Raw genomic sequence first — 27,510 nt, forward strand, 5'->3', positions numbered from 1 at the left:
GAGTATGTCATTAGAAAATATAAGACATATTAGTTTAGGTTTTAAGGTTAGGTTATATCATAACATTATATTTTTGTGGTTGCTGTAAAGCATATCTCTTCATGTTAACTGCAGATTAGGAAAGATGATATCCATCTACAGAAAATACAATAAGAAAATAAAAGGTGATATATTTCCTTTATGTTATAGATGTTTGTGATACAAAACTGTCGATGGGGCCTCCTAGTTTATCACTTGGGGAAATAAAATTCTTTCAAATAAGAAAGTATACTTTTGATGTTGAATAGTTTTAGAATACTCCACAATGCTATAGCCTTGTATGTATACACCATTCTGTTGGTATCCAGTTGATTATAGAGAAGTTTTGTATGTAAGGGGAAAAGTTGATTGTTCTACACACCCTATTTTAGATGTTAGTGGTGGCGCCCATCTGTTTCTTTTCAACATTGTACATTTACAGCTTAGTTTTTTTTACATACACCAGTTCCTGGCCTAGCCAGCAGATATCTTGGTGACACCAGCTGGCATGTACTTTATGTTTTTCTAGATTTTTACTTTCATGCTGGACTTACATTAATATTTATATTATTTTATTATTTTAATTGTTGGATATCTTTTAGATATTTTTAGAAATATATATATTTGCAAGATGATTGTAAAAGGTAATTCATTCCCTGATCCACATACACATAAGAACGTATACAGCCAGTGGAGACAGCCAGGACACGTGCACCTAGGCCTGGAACCTTGGAGTGCTGCCATCTTTTGATTCCATAATTTTGGATTCTGGGCTTTGCACCTAAGTATATATTTTTTGTATATACAGGCAGTCCCCGGGTTGCATACAAGATAGGTTCTGTAGGTTTGTTCTTAAGTTGAATTTGTATGTAAGTCGGAACTGTAAATTTTATAATTGTAAACCCAGCTAGAAGGTTTTTGGTTTCTGTGACAATTGGATTTTAAAAATGTTGGCTTGTCATAAGAATCAGGATTAACAATAAAGCTACATTACAGACACCTGTGATAACTGAAGTACAATAAATTACCAATATCCAGTGGTCTGTTTGTAACTAGGGGTCGTATGTAAGTTGATTGTTCTTAAGTAGGGGACCGCCTGTATATATATATATATATATATATATATATATATATATATATATATATATGTGTGTGTATATAGTGATAGTGTCTACTTGTACCAAGATCAGCAAAGAGAACAGAAGTAAAGAAAAAAGAAATCAGGCGATACCTTTTTGAGGTTAACTGAGTATATTTGATAGTGAGCTTTCCAGAATATTAGTCAGTATAGAGACTAGAGAGGTCATGAAGCTGGGATGGATATTAAGACAACTTTGCAAGCTGTTAAATCCCTGCATTAAGTTATACTATAATTCTTTCCTTTCCCTTTGTGTTTTGGAATGTCCCATCAAAACAGAATTTGCAAATCTCCAATGATGTGGTCCTCTTTGGAGAAATGTGGGGCCACTGGGAGATCTTTCCTTCTGTTGTTGAAAACAGATTAATGCTAGTTCATGCTGTGATGAGGTCTCTGACCTGTTTGTCCCACATAGAGGCCTGTGTTCACACATAATAAGATATATCACATTGGAAGACCTGCAGGATAAGCTCCCTTTGATCTTATGTATCTGCTGTGATTGTGGTGCAGGCACATGGTCAGCCATGTGAATGTGCCAACATTTTGTGGACTTGTTTTGCAGGCCGAATGTGGTGCCATTTTCTGATCGGGGCTTGAGGCCGCTCTGAACAACTAGTAGTTTCAGTTTTGATGGTTGCTGGAAGGAAAGGGGTGGTGGCATATTTCCTTTAGTTGTGTATCTTTATGAAGAAGGGGAGGTGGAATATTTCCTTTAGTTGTGTATCTTTATGAAGAATCGGTTGAAGTTCCTTGGCAATATGTGGACTGTAGCTGGTAACCATGGGTACTCTAGTCTCCTGTTGGGTCTCTATATGCGAGTAAGCTGTCTATTTTGATGACTGCTGCTTTGCTTATTTGATTGTCAGTCACTTTTGGTTGGTAGCCCAATTTTTCAAGGTCTTTCTCGTTCTCGTCTGAGCAGATTTGCTTGTAACGAATAGTCTAAGTGCATATAGTAGGTTGTCTTGTGTAGTTTGTGATCTATTGATGTGGTTAAGCAATTGTCTTTAATGTATAATGTTGTCCAGAAAGTGTATTTAATTATCTGAATAGTTTAATTTCAGATTGGGGTAAAAGTTGTTGTAACTAAAGAATGACCTCCTAACCTACAGTCTAGATGTTCAGAATGTTCGCTGGGAATGCAATTTATATATTTTGCTTAAAAATGTTGTGAAAAGTATTGTAAACAGTACTGTTCACTAAAAGTTATGTCTGTCGTGACCAGTGTCACACTCACGGTTTTCCCAAAAAGACTAAAGAGTCCTCCTTAGACTCAGATGTCGCATCGGACAGGCTCGGCAGTGCTGTGAGGATGGGCAGTGTCTCGGCGTCCCCAGAGTGGATGTACGCATGCGTCAATATTCTGTGCTCCTTCTGATTACTCCAGCTGATGTTCGTCTCTAGCTGTACGCTTCCCAGGTTATTTTGGCTGCTCCTGTTATTTTAGCTGCAATGGTTAAATTGAGCACTAACTCCACGGTATCTTTGTATGTTCCACGGTATCTTTGTATATCGCTAGACGCATTTCTCAGCTCTGCTTGGCTGTTTCTTCAGTAGCTCACTGCCGAGCCTGTCCGATGCGACATCTGAGTCTAAGGAGGACTCTTTTTAGTCTTTCGGGAAAACCGTGAGTGTGACACTGGTCACGACAGACACGACTTTTAGTGAACAGTACTGGTTACAACATTTTTCACAACATTTTTAAGCAAAATATATAAATTGCATTCCCAGTGAACATTATTGGGACATATTACAAGAACCAACTATTTCATTACTCTGAACTCCAATGAAAAATCTGAGGAGTTAAAAGGCGTATAACCTATCGGCATATATTAGCTGTTTATAACCTATTGGCATATATGAGCTGTTTATAACTTATTGGCTTATATGAGCTTTTTACTTGCATAAACCCCATGGTACATAATTATAGCTATATTTATATTCCAATTTTTTATTAAGGGCACAGATGTGCACTTGGGCCCTATGGTGCCATTTATGCCCCTTTTTTAGCCCAGCCTGAGATAACAAAGTGTTACACACTGGTATGCATATCATTACATTGTGCAATATTGTGTTTTAATTTGATGTATTATTTGATGTAATTTGTATTTTAACCATCATAGTTAATAAATAATGTGTATGTATAGTATCTAACCATTAGCGTGGATTGGTGCTTGGTGCAATTTCCCCTTTTATAATTCCAATTTTCATACAGTTAAGCACCTGTATATCACCTGAGCACATTCATTGCTAGTTTTGATTCAATGTTGGGGTTAAGGTAGTGCAGAGTTACTACCATTGCTTGTACAGGTCACGCCTAGTAAAAATTATTTGCATTACATACACACATTGTTAACAATGAAACCTTATTTAATTTATCTAATTACCAAAATCTGTAATGGATTCAGAAAAAACAGTTACTGTATATACTCGAGTATAACCCAAGTTTTTCAGCACAAAAAATGTGCTGAAAAATGTGCTGAAAACCCCTAACTCGGCATATACAATGAAAAAAAAACCTCTGTACTAACATTTCTGATGCCCCCTGCAGGTCCTCTTCTGTCTTCAGCTCCGGCTCCGTTTTCGGGTCCCTGTGGCTGCGCCGCACATACCATGAAGTCAGCCGCTTGTCAACATCATAGAGGGTGCTCCACCATCAGAGCAGTGACCACACTGCGCATGCCGAAGATTGTGCGTAGGTGGGGTAAAAAGGATACTGGGGCATGGAGTAGCCACGCCGTGTAGCCTAAGCTGCGGTTACTCCACACCCCAGTAGCCGCATAACAAAATTTACATATACAGATAATAAAAGTTATCAAAACAGTGCGGGGACGTGAGGATTAGCCCTTAGAATGGCTATCCTCATGTCCTATTGATCCACCTACTACCCTATCTACCTTTATAGGTAGATTTGTGGTGGTAGGTTCCTTTAAAATAGCATTGAATACTGCAAGAATATGTCTTGAGTCCTGTCTGGTGAACTCTGTGCTGAGACAACAGCCTCCATACTGCAATACTATGGCACTATGAACATCAAATATAAATATAGATCAGTTTAACCTGTTCATCAAGTTCAACATGATACAACTTTATACTATTGAGGCATAACATGTATCTTTCTTGATATTTTGTGTTGCTGCTGAAACATAAGCATGTTACTGTAACTATGATTACTTTAGGATTAGAAGTTATTGTTAAACTGCTTTATACAAACTATAATATACCCAGCTACCATATTTTACCTACCCTCTTAGGGAGAGGGACCTCCATCACATATACCACCTGATCCTGACTTCTGTATTCAACCTGTTTGGGCTTGGAACCTAGTAAGTATGCCCCTGTTTGGTGTTATCTTTTATTTGAAATGTTAATTTCAGTTAAATGAGAGTTGGAGATGGTGGTGATGGTAGGTCCAATGCCTCAGATCCAATGCCTTAGACTACTGTATACAAATTGTAGTACTGGGTCATTTACACTATAAAATCTAAGGCAGATTCTCTCCTTTAGTGTCATTGTTTGCTCATTTACTTTGTTCACTTGTTGTTTTAATTGTGTTAGTTCCCATGTTGTGCATAATATTTTATGGTTATTATTTTTTTTTCATTTTTGTCCGTTGAGACAACTCAAATTAATAAAGAGCACTCAGAAGTTACTATCACAGAGACTGTAAAAGCATATGGGTTAAACTTCAGCCTCATTCAGAATGGGGGATTCTGTGTATTAAAGTGTATTTCTGGGATTATGGTGTCCAATTATTGTCCACTTCAAAAGTCAAGCGGGCCAAGCGATTGCTATACCATATTAAAAATTGTTGCATCCCCTTGGATTGGATCACCAGGCTTTATTTTGATGTGAACAGAGGCCTGGGTGCCTGTACACAGTCAGCCGTTGGGCCTTCGTTCTATATATCATGTTCTGAGGTCATAATTAAATACACTCTGAATACTGCCAAGTATGGTGTCAAGTATGGTGAAGCATATGAAAGGCTGGCATATAGACATACACAACAGTCAGACACTGGGCTTCAACTTCATAATCTAAAATTAATAAATGGCATGAATTCTTGACAATGTAGTCTAAAGATGAAGCTACTGTCCAATGACTGACCCTGGAGTGCTGTCCCCTGGGGGCTCATGCAAGCCATGGTGAAAAGATAACGTCAGTGCACAGGAGCGGAGGAGGGTTTGAGAGCTGCTCGCCCCCGCCCCTCTCTATAAAAAATAGTAGCCGCACAGCCGTCAATACAGCCAAAGAGAGAGCAGCCTTGTTGCGCTTACCATACCAAGCCCATGCCATACAAGCTTGCATCTGTACATACGGACGGTCGTGTGCATAAGCCCTAAAACTGTAGCTGGCTCCACAACATAATTCTAGCTATAGACATGGTTACACATGCGCTGATGCTATTAAACTACTACTTCTTTAAATAGAAAAAAAAATCAAAGGGACGTGTTCTGAGCTGGTGTTTTTTTGGTAATTTTTTTGGTCGATAGTGGACCGTGAATTATTGCTTATCCAAGAGTGTTAGACCATAATACTAACATCAGGCATAATATGTGTATTAATGTCAAAACCAGGAATGTCACTGTATAGTGAAAAGATAATTATAATGGTGGATTCCCAGGAGGCCCTGCTTTGTTTAAAGATACCCTGTTACCATGGCCCCCAGTCATTGTTGTAAATGCATACTATATGTTATATAGAATCAAACATGAAAAATGTGGGCATTTTCCCTAATGACCTTATTGTCGTAAAAATGGCTTAATTATTAGCAACAAACAGATACAGAATTCTGTGATGTGTTTATTGTTTTATTACCTTTATAAATTAAGAAGAGGTCATACTTTGCTTCTTACGTGACCCTATGTAGTTCAACAATAATAAAATAAAGAGAATTGCTATGAAAAAAAGAGCAGTTCTCCTGAATAGGATTATCCCATTCATCTTCTTAAAGGAAATCTACAATCAAAATCCATCATGATACCCCAGGGACTCTTACTCATATATCCAGACACAACGGGGCCGATGGAGTTCACCCGAAGTGCATTGTCTAACGAAAATGCACTGTGCCGCGATTCACAAAGATCATGCACCCGATTTCCTGCGTGTGTCACTTCCCTGCTCAGGTCCGCCGGAGTTCACCATCTTCTTCCCATATGTAAGTGCATTGTTTGCGACACAATTTAAATATTAAATCCCGCGCTCAGTCCGAATCAGTCGGATCATTCAACGGCCCGTTCTCGATTTATGTCACATGTGTCAAAATCCGATCCCGTCACGGCAGCACAAATTCCGAAAATTTACAAAATCCGACGAATGTGTGTTAGTAAATAAGTCCCATTGACTGTCTTAATCTTCTTATATTTGTTATGGCTTAATTCCTTCTAAAATCAACTTTTAAAACCATCCTAGGGTGTCTGAAGAGTTCTGGGGGGTGTTACCAAAGTTGATATTAAAAGGAAGGAGGCCACTTCATTTTGATGGCAGATTTCTTTAAGGAGCAATATTTCCAAACAGAAAATATGTTTTTATTAAACAAGTAACCCAAAATATAGATTATATTTATGGGGTTCTATATAATTGGCTTGGTCAGCTAAGAGAAAAAAAGTTATGTTGTTATGTGTTCACATGTTAAAGAGCAGGAGAAACTGAGTATAATGAAATTTACTGTGTTATACTCCAAGTTCTAGTTTATGTTACTGGCATCGTAATCACTTACATTACTGATTATAGACAGTCCCCTGGTTATGTACAACATAGGTTCTTTAGGTTTGTTCTTAAGTTGAATTTGTATGTCGTGACTGTATATTTTATAATTGTAGCTCCAGACAAAAATTTTTTTAGTCTCTGTGACAATTGGATTTAAAAATTGTTGGATTATCATAAGAACCAGGATTAACAATAAAGCTTAATTGCAGACACCTTTTATAACAGTTATTGCTGTTTATTGTAGCCTATATCGTAGCCTATATATTGTAGATATCAATGTGATGTTGTTATATCTGTTCTGCTAATATGTTTACTGTTAATGTGTTTGCATGTTCTGGAGGAGCAGGCTAGTTTGGAGCAGTTGTTACAGACAGAGCCAAGGTGTAGCACGGAATAAAGTTGTCTCTGAGCAAGCAGTCCAGTGATCCAGCATGGGTTCCTTCTACATCATATGGGTTAATACCACGACATTACAATCAACTTTCAAGTGAGATGTAAATTGGTTGTATAAAGTCAGGGAGGTGGAAAGTTTAATACTAGAGTCAAGATGAGGAACTCTGACACCTACTTTATACAACCAATTTACATCTCACTTCAAAGTAGATTTAATGGATGCTGCCACCACACTGGCTCATGAAAGAAACATGATATTGAAGGTGTTCAGCTGCTTGCAACATACTGGAAGTGGTTTATTACCTGTTCTGCTGACAGGTTCCCTTTAACCACTTTGTGCAGCACAACACACTATAACACTGTGGTGCTGTGGGTCTTGTATGAAGAGAGCTCACAGGCTCTCCATACATGGAGGGTATCAGCTATATCACATAGCTGACACCTGTCTCTAACGCATTCATGATGTCATCAGAGGGAACCCATCAGTTGCCATCACCCATCAGCCTACAGTCTAATAGAGACTTGTAGACCTGTCATGGATACTGATCTCTGATAGTATGCAGTTGACAGGCCATTAGAGATCAGCAGTAAAATTACAACATACCGCAGTATAGTGTATGAGTTAGAAGTACCCTAATGTAAAAAAATAAAGTAAAAAATAAAAATCTAAAAGTTTCAAAGTTTCCCTAGAATACATATAAAATAAATAAACAGAAAATCATGTTAGATATCGCTACGTCCCAAAATGCTCACTCTTTCAAAATATAAAAATGGTTATTTCTGTCCGTGAACACTGTAATGGATAACAGCGCCCAAATGTCTCAATGCCACTTTTTTGCTATTTTTCCATACATAAATATTAGAATAAAAAATTATCAAATGGTCCAAAATTGATAGCATGCCCCGCAATAAATGACACCTTACACAGGTCAGTTTGTGGAAGTAAGAAAAAATTACTGACCTCAGAATTTTGAAGAAAAGCTAACTCTTTTTTTGCACAAAAGATTAAAAAAAATGTTTAAATCTACTAAAACATGATAAAACCTATTTAAATTTGGGATCCCTGTGATCGCACTGACCCAAAGAATAAACAGGAGGGAATTAATTTAAATTATCATTTTGAGTTAATTTGAAAACTAAAAAATACAGAAAAAAACTAAAAATGAAAAAAAGGTCCTTTAACATTTGTCTTATTTTTAACCATCCACATGTGTCATGAAAAAAATGCCGCAAAAATGTTTAAAGCATTGCACAAAAAAAGAAAGTTATGGCCCATTATGTATGACAATTCACTAAAAAGGCCAGAAAGGGGTTAATAGCATTTCACTCTAAAACCTTTGATAAATTCGACCTATCTACAGTAAAGAATGTTGCCTTTGTTATTTTCTATGATCTTCTTAGCTCATCTTGCTCTATATAATGCCTCTTGCAGGTCAGACATCTTAATGTGAAAGATTAAGAAGGAAATACAATATTTTGGTGTTGAAGGTTCTTATGCATCGAGATAAAGCCTAGCTCATTCTTAATGCAATTAAAAAAAATGAAATTTTTTTTATTTTATAGAGCTAAAAGAAATAATTATTAAGTGGAAGAATTTGATATACAGTATAAATTATCTTCAGTGTAAAAGAACCCATCTTCAAAATGACTTATCTTCAACCCTTGTGGCTATCTATTTCATGTTATTAAATGCAAACACATGTATATAACTACAACTCTATTCTTGAAGTGCACATGTACACCGGCAGGCAAAGTCAATACTATACAGTAAAATTACCTCTGGAGAAACTTCAGTTATTCCAAAGTGGGACAGTCTTTGGTGCAGGGTGTGCAGATTGAGTGAACGTAGGACTTCTGCGGACGGAAGGGTGTCTGGAACACCTATCTTTTTATTTAATGGAGAAATAAACAGCTCGACACAGTTCTTCTTTCCCTTAATGAAAAGAAATATGTCTTAGCTTCCTTTTTTTTCTTAAGCAACTGTTAATGACCAAAGGTAATTGCAACACACAGTGATAAAGCATACAAAACAGTATGGGCTGTTCTGTGCTAGATCTGTGATTCCATAAAGGTCACATATTACAAATAAATGACATTTTGATAACCATTAAAGAAGTTTGTCTTTCAAGATTGCAAAGTACAAGGAAGTAAGTGAAACCCCTAGACCACAACATGTGAGTTTTCAATAGAAATGAGAAGTTATTGGAATTATTATAAGATTGTTGCATAGAATTGATGTAAAAAGGCAAAACAGCAAATCTCTCTTCTCTATAAATACTCCATGAAAGTATTGCAAAAAAGTCCTCTCAGTAATAGGGAAGGTACAGGGTGCTTACATTTAGGCGATTGATGTGAACTTGCTGTGGTATAAGGCCTAGTGCTGCAGCAACTCCCTGACGAAACTTCCGAAGCAACGTTGTGTTCAGCTTGTTTACATCCATTTTTAACATCTGGGGAAAAAAATGCATGGATTTATATGTGTATTTTGATACATTTGTACAGGTAACACCATAAGGCATATAAAGGCTGCAGATTACCACAGCCAGTTGTTCTGCAGTCCATCTACTGGGTTTTACATGACTAGCAAAGTGGATGTGATTTTTCTGAATCACATCCACTTTTTTGTCATGCTCAAAGAAAACGGACTTGTAATGCTAGTTTTTTTATCTCTAATTTTACCCATATTGCTAAAAATGCAAAAGCTTGAGTCCCCATGGGTAATAAAGGCCCTGCACTATGGAAAATGATGCTAATGGACTGTTTGCAAAAGAATAGTTGATCTAGGAAACCAATAACAGCAGGGAGCCCCAAAGAACAAACTTTGCATGGGACTCCAATAACTTCTAAATACAGGCAGTCCCCAGGTTACGTACAAGATAGGGTCTGTAGGTTTGTTCTTAAGTTGAATTTGTATATAAGTCGGAACTGTATATTTTATAATTAAAGCCCCAGCCAGAATTTTTTTTGGTCTTGGTGACAATTGGATTTGAAAAATGTTGGGTTGTCATAAGAACCAGGATTAACAATAAAGCTTCATTACAGACACCTTTAATAACTGTTAGAGGTGTTTATTATAGCCTGGGGCTAAAGTACAGTAAATTACTAATATCCAGTGGTCTGTTTGTAACTAGGGGTCGTCTGTAAGTCGGGTGTTCTTAAGTAGGGGACCGCCTGTATATCAATGCCTGCAGCTTGTCAATTTAGGACACTTTTTTTCTGATGAGAACAAGTGACAAGAATGCCAAAACCACACCATTTTCAGTTAGTGGTGAATTTGGGTTGATGGATTGGTGGTGATTGATGATTGGGTTGGTGGTATCACTGTTGATCTTTCAAAACAGAACATTAGCATTGAACCTGTCCATGTGTTGTACCTTTGATGTTTGTTAGATGTAGCTCTCAGTATCAAATAGAAACCATCATCATAATGTACAGTAAAGACGCCCAGGAAACAAGTGCAGTACACAAATAGATAATAAGTTTATATGTTGTAGAGGACCTTGAAGCATACATTGAAACAGGTACCACTACTGAAAGCGGACCAGCATAGCATATCCCACTGTCAATTCTCACTTGATATTGAGGTAATAACTAGGACTGAACAGAAGACTAAATAGGAAAGTTCTATTGATTCACACTGCCAGGCAAACAGTAAACTGGTCATTTCATGGACAACAGATCTGACAAAGCTTACTTACAGAATATAAGGTATATCCCCAAGTATCCACTATATGTAGCATTTATATTTATCAAGCAGCTTTTTAATTATCCTTAAATAAAGTGTCTGTTTTCTATAGTTAACGGTTTTTATAATGTATAATAAGTGATAAAACAGTACAAAACAGAAAAAAAAATACTAATCAGAAGTAAGGAGGATAAAGACAGTACAGATAGATGACAGCCCTGTTACCATCAGGGAAGTCATATACACTGTTGTTTGTTTACTATGATTGTTATAGTATGTATTGAAAGACAAATTACAGGTGAAGAATCAAGCAAATCTTACCTTTTGGCTCGGACTTTCCTGTATTTTCATTCTAACCTTATTTAATCAGGGGTAGATAAACCTTCCTGTATGAAGCAGTCTGGCACTTGTTCTCCTGATGGCTCTATTGCAATACTCTAAGCACCTGGCTTTGGAGAGATGATGACACTTTCTATAAATGGTCTCACTAATTAACCTTACCATTTCCAAGCTGCTCTTTGTGTACCTTCTGTTGCGGGTGATTGTTAAAGCTAAAAGCTATCAATACTGTAAGTCTATATAACATACAAAATAATACATACAAAACCAAATCTCTATCAAATCTAGCCAATAAATCCTGGGATATTCCATTCAAATCTATTGGTGTGTAAAGCACCTTTATTCACATCATGCTTTTCAGACTATGGTTGGAGGGATCAGTAATGTATTGCTGCACAATCTAAGTGCTTTTAGGTCACTGATATGTTGTATATGGTTACAATAACTGCAGCAGTTGATAGCTGAGATGCTGCCTGCTTTTGTTTCCAGAGAGATGGCAGGCTCCATATTTGCAGTGACTTGTTCCCATGGGTAACTCATCTACTGCTTAATAATACTGTAGCTGTAATACTGTAGCTGTGTTTCATACAAGCATAAATTCGCAAATTCCCTCCAATCCATTGTTGCAGGAATTGTGCTTGAGGTAAATAAATCCTTTGTCCTTCTTGATAGGATTTATGATTGCTTGGATTTTCTGGGAAAAAAATTTAATTTAACTAAAACTAATAATTGCCCAAAATGACCAACTCTTGCACACATTCCTTATTTCACACATGGAGAAAAATGAAGATTTCAGCAACATATTACTGCAACTTTCATGTGTTATGTTTCAGATTTTATGGATGAATTATGCACAACACTTCCAGACAATTCCACCCAATTAAATGAAAAACAACCAGTGCTGCTAATACTTCTTTTGTCAATGAAATGCAGTCAAGAAACACATAAGACATTTCTTTCACCATGTCAATTTACTGAGATGTTTTTAATCAGTTGAGGGCATTCCCTTGTGACTAGTGAATTGTTTCTTCGTCTTAAAAATGTAAATCAACTAACCTCCTAAAAGGATTTAGTAAAGTTAATTTAGTTAAGTATGGAGCGCAATCAATGTAGATTGAAAAGTTTAATGGATGACTATTTGCACATTGAGGATATGTAACATACAGTAAGGCTGACCATACACATTAGATTATTGGACAGAAGCATAGAAAAAGAAACATAGAGATCAGATATTATGAACACGTAGCCACCAAGAAGAGTTTTCAGTTTTTATGTCCAAACCAGGAGTGGATTGAAAATAAAGGAGGAACATCTTCCCCCAATTATATGTCCTCACCTATTCTCATCCACACCTGCTTTTGGCTTCAAAAACTGCATCTAAAAAACTGAACGCGTGGATTCACCCTCAGGGATCAAACTGATAACAGAAGAGCTGAAATGTCCTACACAGCCTCTCCCTCGGGCTACCTCTGTCACTTCATTCTTTAGCAATAAGTAACTCTTATAATCCGGATGTATAAAATAATACTATACATTCAAGACAGCAGCCACTTTTATTTAGGTAATTTAGGCTAGCTAAAAAGAGTCAATGTTGAAAAAGTCAATGTTCTGCTACAGGGCTATGCCCATTGACACATGACTGGATTGGAAATGGTAAGGTACCCATTCCTTGAGGGGCCTCTTATTAGCTTCAGTGAACATATGTGCAAAAACGGTGACATCACTACTGATTTGTCTTGATTCTTGTGACTGCTGAGTTTAGGGATTGGTCACATAGTTCATGGGTGTCTCAAAACTTACAGATCAGTTAGGACTAGAGGAAGAGGGAATAGAGCGGTATTGGGTAAGTGAGCAACTCCTACAACTCCTTTATGAGGGATACTTCTTTAAAGAATTAGATAAGACTGTAAGGCTAGCTCTTCAGTCCTGGCATGTTATTACTGAACTCAGATCTCAGATTGCATTCTATGTAAATGGAATACACTAGCTCCACAAGCTGAACACCCCACATTGCCACCAAAAATTGATGTGAAAAGTCTGTCGTGCAAATAAACCTGTACAAACTTTTTGCCATCTGAATTTGGGAGTGCAGAGTTTCATCAGTTCCCCCAAATAGTCTTTGTTTTATTAACTGTAACGACAGACAAGTATTATCTGGCCTTGGAACATTTCTATGACTTGTGCAAAGTCCACTGTTCCATTGCAACCTCATAAATACCCAGCAGGGGATACATCCTAAGAGGTAAGGGAAGAAACAAAGCCTCACAAAGGGAAGGAAGGAAATTTCTGGAATAACTAATCTAAACACAAGGAAATGGAAAATAATGATTCCCTTGGTAGTGGATGGGACAAACTGTAACCTTTCATTCCAGACAGCACTAATGTACAGTCTAAGGCGCTGTTTTATTTGTGGCAGTGAATACATATCTAATTCATTGTGCTGTCGTCCTTAACACACCCACTTACCTTCTGTTTCTGGATGTTTTATCACAAATTATTATATCTAACCACATGGCTTATAAAAGCAAGTTGTAAATCATTAATATTTAGTATCTGTCAAGGAAAACTCTGAAGGAAAAGGGCAGTCGGCATGAAGGTTTTGTACTACAGAGCAAATGCAGTTCCAATCCCACCCTCACATGCAATCTCTTATCTACATTTAAAAAGTTTGGACAGTTTAAAACTACAGAAACCTCTGCTTTCACATGCTAAAGCCTTTCTTTAATTTTACCTTTGTATACAGGGAAACAACTCAACTAGAAAAGCTATAATGGTATGTTATGTGAAAATTACTTTAATGTGCACTTTAATCTGTATTCTCGAAATTACATTTGGAAAGTTGTCAGTGTACAGCAGCAGGGGCATATTGTACATTGGCGGCACGGGGAAGTTGTAGGGTGGTGGGAGTGGATGTTGCATAGTGAAGCACACACATGCTTTCAGTATGGTCAGGTATCATCTTTCTATACCTGAAGGAAATTGCTTTTGCCCTGACTGGAGAAATAAAGTGCCCCACTTTTTTCGAAGTGGGTGCTGCTGCTTTGCCTGGAGTCTAACACATGTTAGCCCCAGCACTCATTTAGCTATTCTAGGCTGGTAGCACTTACCCAGACTCCATGTCCTTAGACTCTGAACTGGCCAGTCACACTTTCTGAAGCATATGTGCTCCTACTCTCATTTTACACAAGGCAAGCCACATTGACCCTCATCCTTCAACTACTCATGCACTCCTGCCCCCTTGGTGGAAAAACTCTACATATATTAGTTTTCCCTGGATCCCACCAGACCTGAGGATGCATTTAAAGCGTCCCCTCCCACCTGCCCTTAGAGCTATTAGGTGATTAAGCATTCATTGTTTAGGTGACCCTTGACTCGTTTTAGGCGGCATAGTCCAAGCTCCGAACTTGGATTCTAGGGAATCCGAACTCATATATAAAATAAAGTACAGATAACTCTGTTTATCTTAATCAAATCTAAAATATTACTCATAAAACATTAAAAGGAGCTGTTATTCTAGTTCTCCACTCTGCAACTAAAAAATAGAATAATGAACTTTCAAATACTGATTCATAAAAAGCATGTAGTAATCAACTGCAAATATAAAAAAAAATCCTAGTGAGTGGAGAAAACTCAACCTGCTCTGGAAGATCTAAGGGCTCATTGCGACAGCCGTGTGCTTGCCCGGACTGGATCCCGGACAAGAACAGGACAGGAAGGAAGAGGGGTGAGTGCTCTTCACCCCTCCTCCCTACTTAGGCAGATGAGCAGCTGCAAACCTGCCAAAGAACAGGGCATGTCATATACTTTGCGCAGCCGCCTGACTCCCGCGCCACCACTCCATGATCCAGAGCAATAGAGAACTATGGGGGCTTTATTCTGGTCGCAAATCATGCAACTAAATCACTACCCCCATAACGGGCTTGTGCTTGCACCCTAACTCTGTTGGTTGACATTCCAATGCCAATCAAGTTTCTGATCGACGTGAAAAAATACTTATATTCAGAAACTTCAGAAACTCATCGCTGTTTGTGACACAACCTACCACTCTTTTGTTATCGCTTAATTTCTGCAGGAAACATTCCCTACTGTTCTATCGTATGTTTATCAAGTAGACACAAAACAAAAAAGGTGCTAAAACTGCCCCAATTAGGTGTATGAAGAGCCCTATTAGAGATTCCATTGGTACCACTTGATATGATAATAATAATAATAATAATAATAATAATAATAATAATATTATGTGTTAACTGCAATGCTTGATAACAGTCTACAAACATCCCCTTCTTAAACTCTAAAATCTCTATACTCAGCAGTTCCTACCCTTGGAAATGACACTTCATGTAAACCTATAGGGAATGGAAGGTGAACAGAAGACCTTCCCTTTCAGTATTTGGTTACCGGTATACTGTTCTATAAGTGAAGACCATAAAGGAAACAGCCCTAATGTGCACTGAGCCTAACTGATGCACATTTCTGCAAAGGTTAGATGGTATGATTTATAAAACATGGACATATTCCACTGAATGAATCTACTGAAAAGAATATTGTATTCTTTTACCTAACTTACAAAGAACATTTTGTACATATTTAATGTGCAATCTTTTATGAGGAAAGATAGAAGATAGATTTCACCCAGATAGGCTCATATGTCCAAAGCTCTGACTTGAAGTGTAGCATTCTGTTACTATAATATGCAGCCAATCTATTTTTGTCATCGATTGGTATAAATGTCATTGTGTTTTCCCAGAGGTTTCATAGTTTATGCTTGCATTACTGTAAACTGTGCTCCAAAATAATCCATTAGTTAGACAACATAGAGAAAGCAATGAATGGGAATCACGGATAATGTCTGAAAAATAATTTTATTTCTAACATCTTCATTACTAAAAACATTCACATAATTGTAACAGCAATGGTCAATCAGCAAATCCCTAAATAAAAAACAAAATAAAATAAAAATAGTGGTAAGTCAATTAGGCTGCAGATATGTATTATGTATTGTTAGCACATTTCTTACACTCATAAGAGAAGCAAACACTATAACCATTGCCCCATGAGCGTAGACTGCTTAGCAGACATCACAAGGGGCAATTGTGCAGTGCAAAATATTACCAAGCCACCAGGAGAGTAAAATTTGTATGTGAGAATCTTAGCTTTAGAAAAACTTTTGCTCTGAACAATAAAGTAATGTTGTGGTGCCGCCTACTGACAATACATAATATTGTCCGTACAACAATGAAAAGAAAAACATCCACAAATAATCAAGCTGCAGGAGTGGATGCTAACAAATTTATGTGGTTGCTGTGCTTATTGATATAGCATTTTTCTTAATAATTATTGTGTTCAATGACAGTGACATTAAACACTGTCATAGGAATATGATCTTAAGAAAAAAAATCAATTGAGGCACCAGTAAATAATTTATGTCAAAACCCATTGAAAGACCTGTCTGTTATAAATCTGTAACATGAACTGCAGATGTAAATTTTTGTGTCTGAAAGAACTTGCAGCTCACCACCGTGTGGGGCAACCTGGAAGCAGTTCTACGAGAACCAGAATTAACCATTAAAGGGGTATTTTAATCTGGGCATTCACATTCAATTTAATTAATCTATCATTTATATACATTTATTCAATTATGTGTCATAAAAAAATTTCTTAAAAATGTCCCTTAGAAACAAGAATATGTCCTTGGATACGACCACCTCTTCTGGAGAGATTGCACAAAGAAGCAAAAGCTTTATGTATATGAAATGTCCGAGAGTTACTACATGTCGCATGTCTGGCCACCACTGCCAGAGTGCGGGGTGGTCGTATACGAGGAACCTATCTTGTTTCTAAGGAACAACATGGCTACATTTATGAGAAATTATCTTCACACAGGAACATTTTTTTTAATTACATCCAACTGAAGAAATGTTTACATATGGAAAATAAAGTAAATTAAATGTGAATGCCCAGATGAGAATACCCCTTTAATTTCACTTACTGATACTTGCGCACTGGGCAGATATATTTACATATATTGTAATTTGTCTGGTTCCAAAGTGTCAAATTGAAATGTCTACGGGATCATGTTACAGACATATAATGGTTCCATTTGCAGATGATAAAACAGCCCCTTATTTATCTACACTACATTCTGCTGCACATTAGGATGTTGTGTCCTCTGGGAGTCTCATTCCTGGTCTTCAATGGAAAAAGCTTCAAAACAGGTGGGAGAAAATCTGGATACATTACCCACACGACTCCCTACTTTGTAATCAATCCAGACGACCATTGACTAATGCAGGAAGCATTAACTTGCCCAGCCGTATATTATTTATAATGGGTGAGGAAGGGCTTACAAACCTTAAAAGCACATCAGCCATGTCATAAGCCTTACCATTGATTTGCCACTTATAAATAAAAGCTTATGGGAAATGCAATTATTTTATAATTGGCTCTTAGTTCAATGGCTTCAGTTGCTTCATTTTCATCTAAGAACGGCAATGATAAAACAATAATAATATTTTGGAATGATAGTTTTTTTTAGATCATAAATGCAAGAGGCCTTTTATGAGTGACAATCACTAAACTTACTACTTACAGTTTTTATAGTAATCATTAAAAAGTAATGAAAATGATAAGTCACAAGTGTATATCTATATTTAAAGAGACAGAGAGTGATATGCATTATATTAAATATATATATATATATATATATATATATATATATATATATATATATATATAGATATAGATACACGGCCAGATTAAGGTTAGTGGTGGCCCCTGGGTGCAAAATACATATACGTCCTCCTACTGTCTACTATCCCCCCAGTAATACATCTACATACAGTCGCCTCCCTCCAGTAATACATCTATACATAGCCCCCCAACCCCCAGTAATACATCTATATACAGCAGCCTTAACCCCAGCAATACATCTATATGCAGCCTCCTCACCCCCAGTAATCCATCTATATACAGCCATCTTACCCACTAGTAATACATCTTTTTACAGTCACTTCAACCCCTAGCAATACATCTATATACAGCCGCCCCCCCCCCAGGAATACATCTATATACAGCTGCCCCCCAGTAATGCATCTATATACAGTCACCATCCCCCACAGGAATACATCTGCATACAGCTGTCTCACCCCCAAGAAATACATCTACATACAGCCACCAACTCCCCCAGTAATACATCTACATACAGCTGCCAACTCTCCAATAATACATCTACATACAGCCATCTCCCCTTACAGTAATACATCTACATACAGCCCCCTCCTCCCAATAATACATCTATATACAGCTGCCAACTCTCCAATAATACATCTTCATACAGCCATCTCCCCTCCAGTAATACATCTACATACAGCCTCCTCCCCCCAATAATACATCTATATACAGCCACAACCCCCCAGTAATTCATCTATATGCAGCCGCCTTACTCCCAGTAATACATCCATATACAGGCGGTCCCCTACTTAAGAACACTCGACTTACATACGACCCCTAGTTACAAACGGACCACTGGATATTGGTAATTTATTGTTCTTTAGTCCTAGACTACAATAAACCGCTATAACAGTTATCACAGGTGTCTGTAATGAAGCTTTAGTGTTAATCCTGGTTCTAATGACAACCCAACATTTTTAAAATCCAATTGTCACAGAGACCAAAAAAGTTCTGACTGGGATTACAATGATAAAATATACAGTCCCGACTTACATACAAATTCAACTTAAGAACAAACCTACAGACCCTATCTTGTATGTAACCCGGGGACTGCCTGTACAGCCTATTGACAGACCAGTAATACAACTATATACAGCCGCCTTACAGCCCAGTAATACATCTATAGACAGCCGCCTTACAGCCCAGTAACACAACTGTATACAGCCGCCTTAACCCCTAGTAATACATTTATAGACAACTGCCTCCCAAAGTAATAATCTATATACCTGTAAAACAAATATTCAGAAGGGTTTTACTGTATAGACCACATTGTGACTGGGTTTGAATAAATTATAAATCAGAGAGAAAATTGTCCATTAGGACACATAAACCCATTGGCCACTATTAGCCCCGATCCCCCTGAGGACGCCACGGCATGTGGCGAAACATGTCGGGGGGGTTATTCTGCTAGATTTTAATACAGAGGCAGCGGACGGACAGCTAACTTAGGGAATAAACACAGTACAGCTAGCTAGCGGTAGTATTAACAATCTGAGTCTGTGGTTGGTTTAGGCTTGGAAAGAAACACATAGCACTGTGTGAGCGCAGCATTACCCACACTGGGGAGCCTGACCTGTGAACCTAGGGATAATATGACGCCGAAGTGGCTATAAATTGAACCTTATAAACTTACACGGATCTCCCCACTATATAAGATAGAATACGAACTACGGCATTCCTAATGCAGCGTATGCACGTACCATCAGCCTCCGAGATCTAACCACAGATTCACGTAGTCACTCATCTCCCTGATATAGTGAGAACTGCCGCCCCTTGTTCTCTGGCAATTTTAACACACAATATTGGATGACGTTAGTTCCATCTTTTAATGAATATTAATAAAAGTTATTTTTTTGTGGCCAATCTATATCCCTAACCCAGTACACCTACCCCCTGCCCAGACAACCTACCCCCTGCCCAGTACACCTACTACCTGGCCAGTACAGCTACCCCCTGGCCAGAACAACCACCTTACCAGTATAAAAACCATTTTGCCAGTACACCCAACTCCTTTACAGTACTTCTATCCCCTAATGCCCAGTACTACAACTATATATAGTGCCAAGTAAAATAATAGCATTGCACACACCCTCCGCTGTTCCCCTGATGCATGCTGATCTCTTCTTTGTTTCTTCGCTTCTTTCATCCTGTCTGTGTACTGGTGCAGGCGGTGCAGTATGTGATGTCACTGTGACGCATGCGTCTGTACACCTATGTCTTGTGCAGTCGGCAGGCTATTTCAGAGTAGGGAACGTATTGTTCCCTGCTATGCCTTACACAGAACTCTACTGGCTTCCATCTGGTTCTCCGGTTTGAAAGCTGGATCCAGACACATAGTGCACAATGCGGGCAGCCATATGTCCGCCTGATTCACCCACACTCGATGGCAGCCCCTTAAAGGGAAAAGGCGCGTCCCGCACCCACCCTTTAATCCGGCCCTTTATATATATATATAGTTAAAAAACACAAGTTGTGGAGCAGCACAATGAGTATTGGGGATCATGGTCCCAATTAGAGTGCAAGCCTCAGGTACACCCAACTTCAGGTGTGTAAAGTTAACATAAAAGCAGAGAAGCAGCTTTCCTGGAAACTTCAGTGATTTTATTCACCTATGGTAGGTGGAGTTGTATTAAGAAAATATTGTCAAAGAAAATATTGAAAATAAAACTATGATATAGGGTGACAGCATTTGTATTGTCTTTGTGGTAGTTTTTTTTAAAATTATTATTAGAGATGAGCGAACATACTTGTCCGAGTTTGATGCTTGTTCGAGCATTAGCGTACTCGAAACTGCTCGTTGCTCGGACGAATACTTCGCCCGCTCGAGAAAATGGCAGCTCCCGCCGTTTTGCTTTTTGGCGGCCAGAAACAGAGCCAATCACAAGCCAGGAGACTCTGCACTCCACCCAGCATGACGTGGTACCCTTACACGTCGATAGCAGTGGTTGGCTGGCCAGATCAGGTGACCCTGGGATAGACTAGCCGCTGCCCGCGCTGTTCGGATCATTCTGTGTCTGGATGCCGCTAGGGAGAGAGCTGCTGCTGGTCAGGGAAAGCGTTAGGGTGTTCTATTAGAATAGTGTTAGGCAGGAGTGATTCAACAAGAACCCAACAGCCCTTCTTAGGGCTACAATAACGTTATACTTTTTTTTTTTTTTGTTTGCTTGTGGCTGGGCTTGCTGGCACTAGTAGTGCAGCTAGTACCATATTGTGAGGAATTTGCAGGGGGACTTGCTACCGTTGTGTTAGCTCTTAGTGACACACATATCCAACTCAAACACCAAAGTGGGAAAATTTATTAGGGGTTTGATTTCAATTAGGCACAGTCTGCCATTTACTTTTTATTTTACGTTTATTTTTTCATAACTCAGCGTCATCTCATCTGGCATAGCAGTGTGCTTTCATACTTGGCTAGAAAATAGCCATAGGAGAATCCAAACGGCTTACTTAGGCCTACAATAGCGTTATATATATTTTATTTCTGGTTGATCTGCTGGTGGCTGTCCTTGCTGCAGTGCATCTACTAGCCAATTGTGAGGAATTTGGAGTGAGACTTGCGACCGCTGTGTTTAGCGCTTAGTGACGCACATATGCATCGCAAAGACCGAAGTGGGAAAATTTATTAGGGGTTGGATTTCAATTAGGCACAGTCTGGCAGTTTCTTTTTATTTTACGTTTATTTTTTCATAACTCAGCGTCATCTCATCAGTGTGCTTTCATACTTGGCTAGAAAATAGCCAAAGGAGAATCCAAACGGCTTACTTACGCCTACTTACGCCTACAATAGCGTTATATATATTTTATTTCTGGTTGATCTGCTGGTGGCTGTCCTTGCTGCAGTGCATCTACTAGCCAATTGTGAGGAATTTGGAGTGAGACTTGCGACCGCTGTGTTTAGCGCTTAGTGACGCACATATCCATCGCAAAGACCGAAGTGGGAAAATTTATTAGGGGTTGGATTTCAATTAGGCACAGTCTGGCAGTTTCTTTTTATTTTACGTTTATTTTTTCATAACTCTGCGTCATCTCATCAGTGTGCTTTCATACTTGGCTAGAAAATAGCCAAAGGAGAATCCAAACGGCTTACTTACGCCTACAATAGCGTTATATATATTTTATTTCTGGTTGATCTGCTGGTGGCTGTCCTTGCTGCAGTGCATCTACTAGCCAATTGTGAGGAATTTGGAGTGAGACTTGCGACCGCTGTGTTTAGCGCTTAGTGACGCACATATCCATCGCAAAGACCGAAGTGGGAAAATTTATTAGGGGTTGGATTTCAATTAGGCACAGTCTGGCAGTTTCTTTTTATTTTACGTTTATTTTTTCATAACTCTGCGTCATCTCATCAGTGTGCTTTCATACTTGGCTAGAAAATAGCCAAAGGAGAATCCAAACGGCTTACTTACGCCTACAATAGCGTTATATATATTTTATTTCTGGTTGATCTGCTGGTGGCTGTCCTTGCTGCAGTGCATCTACTAGCCAATTGTGAGGAATTTGGAGTGAGACTTGCGACCGCTGTGTTTAGCGCTTAGTGACGCACATATCCATCGCAAAGACCGAAGTGGGAAAATTTATTAGGGGTTGGATTTCAATTAGGCACAGTCTGGCAGTTTCTTTTTATTTTACATTTATTTTTTCATAACTCAGCGTCATCTCATCAGTGTGCTTTCATACTTGGCTAGAAAATAGCCAAAGGAGAATCCAAACGGCTTACTTACGCCTACAATAGCGTTATATATATTTTATTTCTGGTTGATCTGCTGGTGGCTGTCCTTGCTGCAGTGCATCTACTAGCCAACTGTGAGGAATTTGGAGTGAGACTTGCGACCACTGTGTTTAGCGCTTAGTGACGCACATATCCATCGCAAAGACCGAAGTGGAAAAATTTATTAGGGGTTGGATTTCAATTAGGCACAGTCTGGCAGTTTCTTTTTATTTTACGTTTATTTTTTCATAACTCAGCGTCATCTCATCAGTGTGCTTTCATACTTGGCTAGAAAATAGCCAAAGGAGAATCCAAACGGCTTACTTACGCCTACAATAGCGTTATATATATTTTATTTCTGGTTGATCTGCTGGTGGCTGTCCTTGCTGCAGTGCATCTACTAGCCAATTGTGAGGAATTTGGAGTGAGACTTGCGACCGCTGTGTTTAGCACTTAGTGACGCACATATCCATCGCAAAGACCGAAGTGGGAAAATTTATTAGGGGTTGGATTTCAATTAGGCACAGTCTGGCAGTTTCTTTTTATTTTACGTTTATTTTTTCATAACTCAGCGTCATCTCATCTGGCATAGCAGTGTGCTTTCATACTTGGCTAGAAAATAGCCATAGCAATAGGATAGCATCGTTTGGTTTTAAAAACTAAAAAACACAAAAAAAAACTAAAAAACACAAAAAAACACAAAAAAAAGTTAAAAAAAATTAAAGTTATAACTTTCATTTTCAAAATGTTTAACCCGAGGGCTAGGGGTAGAGGACGAGGGCGGGGACTTGGGCATCCAACTACTGCAGGGGTCAGAGGCCGTGGTCCTGGGCGGGGTGAGACACCACCTGCTTATGAGGGAGCAGGGGAACGCCGCAGAGCTACACTCCCTAGGTTCATGTCTGAAGTTACTGGGACTCGTGGTAGAGCACTGTTGAGGCCAGAACAGTGCGAACAGGTGATGTCGTGGATTGCCGACAATGCTTCGAGCAATTTGTCCACCAGTCAGTCTTCCACGCAGTCCACCCATGTCACCGAAATCGGCACTCCTCCAGCTCCTGCACCTCAGCCTCCTCCCCCCCAGTCTGCCCCCTCCCATGAAAATTTGGCATTTGAACCGGCATACTCTGAGGAACTTTTTTCTGGACCCTTCCCACAGTCACAAACCACTTGTCCGGTTGCTGCTGAGCAATTTTCCGATGCCCAGGTTTTCCACCAGTCGCAGTCTGTGGGTGATGATGACCTTCTTGACGTAGTGGAAGAAGTGTGTAAAGAGGTGTCCGACGATGAGGAGACACGGTTGTCAGACAGTGGGGAAGTTGTTGTCAGGGCACGAAGTCCGAGGGGGGAGCAGACTGAGGGATCGGAGGATGATGAGGTGACAGACCCAAGCTGGGTTGAGAGGCCGGGTGAACACAGTGCTTCTGAGACGGAGGAGAGTCCTCGACCAGAACAGGTTGGAAGAGGTAGTGGTGGGGCCAGACGGAGAGGCAGGGCCAGAGCAGGTGCATCAGCGCCAAATGTGTCACGTAGTGAAGCTCCCGCGGCAAGGCTAGATTTTCAGAAGTCTGGAGGTTCTTTAAGGAAACACCGGATGACCGACGGACTGTGGTGTGCAACCTTTGCCAAACCAGGATCAGCAGGGGTTCCACCACTACTAGCTTAACTACCACCAGTATGTGCAGGCATATGAATGCTAAACACCCCACTCAGTGGCACCAAGCCCGTTCACCTCCGGCCGTGCACACCACTGCTCCTTCCCCTGTGTCAGCTGATAGTCAGCCCCCTGCCCAGGACCCTGGCACAAAAACCCCATCGTCGCCTCCACGATCCTCCACAGCATCCACCAGGGTTCAGCTCTCCATACCCCAGACGCTGGAGCGGAAACGGAAATATAGTGCAACCCACCCGCACGCCCAAGCCCTTAATGTGCACATCTCCAGATTGCTTAGCCTGGAGATGCTGCCCTATAGGCTAGTAGAGACCGAGGCCTTTCGCAACCTCATGGCGGCGGCCGCCCCTCGGTATTCGGTCCCCAGCCGCCACTACTTTTCCCGATGTGCCGTCCCAGCCCTGCACCAGCACGTGTCAGACAACATCATCCGTGCCCTGACACGTGGACGAGTGCTGCCGGGCAGGGCCACTATATATCGCTGACGGCACATTGGGTTAAATTGGTGGAGGCTGGGACCGAGTCTGACCCTGCGGCTGGTCATATACTGCCGACGCCGAGGATTGCGGGGCCTACCTCGGTCCAGGTCTCAAAGGCCTACTATACCTCCTCCTCCTCCCACCCCTCCTCCACCTCCTCCTCCTCCGAATTACCATCCGTGGCCATGGCGCCATCAGTCGGTAGCTCTAGGCACAGCAGCAGTGCCGTCGCTAAGCGACAGCAGGCGGTGCTCAAACTGCTGAGCCTAGGCGATAAAAGGCACACCGCCCAAGAGCTATTACAGGGCATTCCACATCAAACTTGTTAACTTTGTCGCCACCCTGCTGTGTAATCCACAAAATATACTGGCAAACTTTTATCATTTACCGATATTATTTCAGCGCTTCTTGCGCATCTCTTTACATTCCCCTCACTCGCCATATCCCAAACTTATAAGAACGCTACTACACTTGATCTTATACAAAAGGTTCTTAGAAGTGCTGTTTGGGGAGTAGCCTAGAGACAGGGGCTTGGATTGGCGAAAGCTCGCCTGGAAGCGGAGCGCCAGCTCCATCCCAAGATCCAACTAACATAGTTTTAAGTGCAGCACCTTTAATCTACTACTAGTTCACTGCCTCCATAATAATAATAATAATAATCTTTATTTATATAGCGCCATCATATTCCGTAGCGCTTTACAAATCATAGGAAACAAATACAAATGTAATGTAACAGAGCACAACATTTGTATGGAACAACAGGAGTGAGGTCCCTGCTCGCCAGAGCTTACGGTTTATGAAGATGATGGGGTAACACGAGGTAAAAGAATTTTTAATGGTCAAGCCATTCTTCTTAGGGAATAGAACAAAATATAATAAATGGAATTGCCGTCGCTTGAACCACTCAGCCGTCACCAGGTCCAGGGTGAATGGGACTGCAGAGAAGTCTGGTGCCTGTTGGTTGCTGGATAACAGATGGGAGGACGACACAGGACGGGTTAGTAGAAGAGTTAAAACTTCATGCAGTTAATGAGTGTTATAGGCTTGCCTAAAGAAATGGGTTTTAAGAGCACGTTTGAAACTTTGGAGGTTAGGTATTAGTCTGATAGTCCGGGGCAGAGCATTCCATAGAATTGGTGCAGCTCTAGAGAAGTCTTGGAGACGCGAGTGGGAGGTCCGCACTAGGGTAGAGGTTGAACTAAGATCACTGGCGGATCTAAGAGCACGGGTTGGGCGATAGACTGAGATAAGAGAGGAGAGGTAGGGGGGTGCAGCATTATACAGAGCTTTATGGATGAGGGTTATTATTTTAAACTGTATTCGAAAGGAGACTGGCAGCCAGTGCAGCAACTGGCATGAACTGTAGGCATACATGGTCCCCTTATCAAACGAGCTGTGTCAGGCAGAATTTTGGGTTGTTTTCATGGCTTCCACAACAAACTTGTTAACTTTGTCGCCACCCTGCTGTGTAATCCACAAAATATACTGGCAAACTTTTATCATTTACCAATATTATTTCAGCGCTTCTTGCGCATCTGTTTACATTCCCCTCACCCGCCATATCCTAAACTTATAAGAATGCTACTACACTTGATCTTATACAAAAGGTTCTTAGAAGTGCTGTTTGGGGAGTAGCCTAGAGACAGGGGCTTGGATTGGCGAAAGCTCGCCTGGCAGCGGAGCGCCAGCTCCATGCCAAGATCCAACTAACATAGTTTTAACTGCAGCACCTTTAATCTACTACTAGTTCACTGCCTCCATACATGGTCCCCTTATCAAACGAGCTGTGTCAGGCAGAATTTTGGGTTGTTTTCATGGCTTCCATGTTAACTTTGTCGCCACCCTGCTGTGTAATCCACAAAATATACTGGCAAACTTTTATCATGTACCGATATTATTTGAGCGCTTCTTGCTCACCTCCTTTGGTTCCTCTCTGCCACCCATTGGTTTGAAGCCTGAGTCCATTTAGGGTATGTCGCCATGCCACTCTCTAGCCTGCCGCTACTGCCGCTGCCTCTGCATGCCGTCCCCTATAGTGTCAGGGTCAATTATTGGATGTTTTAGATGCTATCTAGCTTCATTCTGTCACTCTGTCATGGCCATGCTGTTGCCCATAATTTTGGCATAATGGTGCGATTAAGCAGCCTCAGAGGCATCCATGCATGCTGCCCCTGCTGTTTCCTGTCCATTTCCGTGGTGTTTCCATCCTTTTCTGAGGTTCCCAGGTGTTTGGCCAAGCTTCCCTGTGCAGAGCCTTGGTCCCCTTGAACATCAGGAAAAGTTTGTCTCGAATAACGAGTACCCGAGCATTTTAGTGCTCGCTCATCTCTAATTATTATGTTTTTAAGTTGTCCACACACTTTTATACATTGACAGCTACATATTGAAGTGGTATTGCAGTACTTTTTTTTATTACCTATCTTGCTATCAGAATGATGGGGTCTGATACCTGCTAGCGCTGCAGCACTGCTTTCTTCTGCTTAGTAGGCCCATTTATGTTGTCAGAAACTAATCTGTTATTATTCTATTCTTTACCTAATAATAGGTTATCAATGAAATCCTGTAATACTCAAAAAAATTAATTAAACACATTGGGGCACATTTACTTACCCGGTCCCGTCGCAATCCCGCAGTGTGTTG

At 40.0% G+C, this 27,510-nt stretch overlaps 1 protein-coding gene across 2 annotated transcripts in view; it reads right to left on the bottom strand.

Annotated features, from left to right (window-relative positions):
* Positions 1-27,510, bottom strand: part of PTPRR (protein tyrosine phosphatase receptor type R) — a 144,372-nt gene that overhangs the window by 86,393 nt on the left and 30,469 nt on the right. For both annotated transcript variants that reach the window (XR_011854903.1, XM_072146714.1), the window contains exons 3-4: positions 9,595-9,708; positions 9,036-9,191 (exon numbers count right to left, since the gene is read on the bottom strand). Coding sequence is in view for 1 of the 2 variants with exons in the window: in XM_072146714.1 (XP_072002815.1) it covers positions 9,036-9,191; positions 9,595-9,708 (270 nt within the window). In the remaining variant the exon portion in view is untranslated. The remainder of the gene's footprint in view (positions 1-9,035; positions 9,192-9,594; positions 9,709-27,510) is intronic.

Source organism: Engystomops pustulosus, chromosome 4 (genome assembly GCF_040894005.1).
Source record: "Engystomops pustulosus chromosome 4, aEngPut4.maternal, whole genome shotgun sequence".
Lineage (NCBI taxonomy): Eukaryota > Metazoa > Chordata > Amphibia > Anura > Leptodactylidae > Engystomops > Engystomops pustulosus.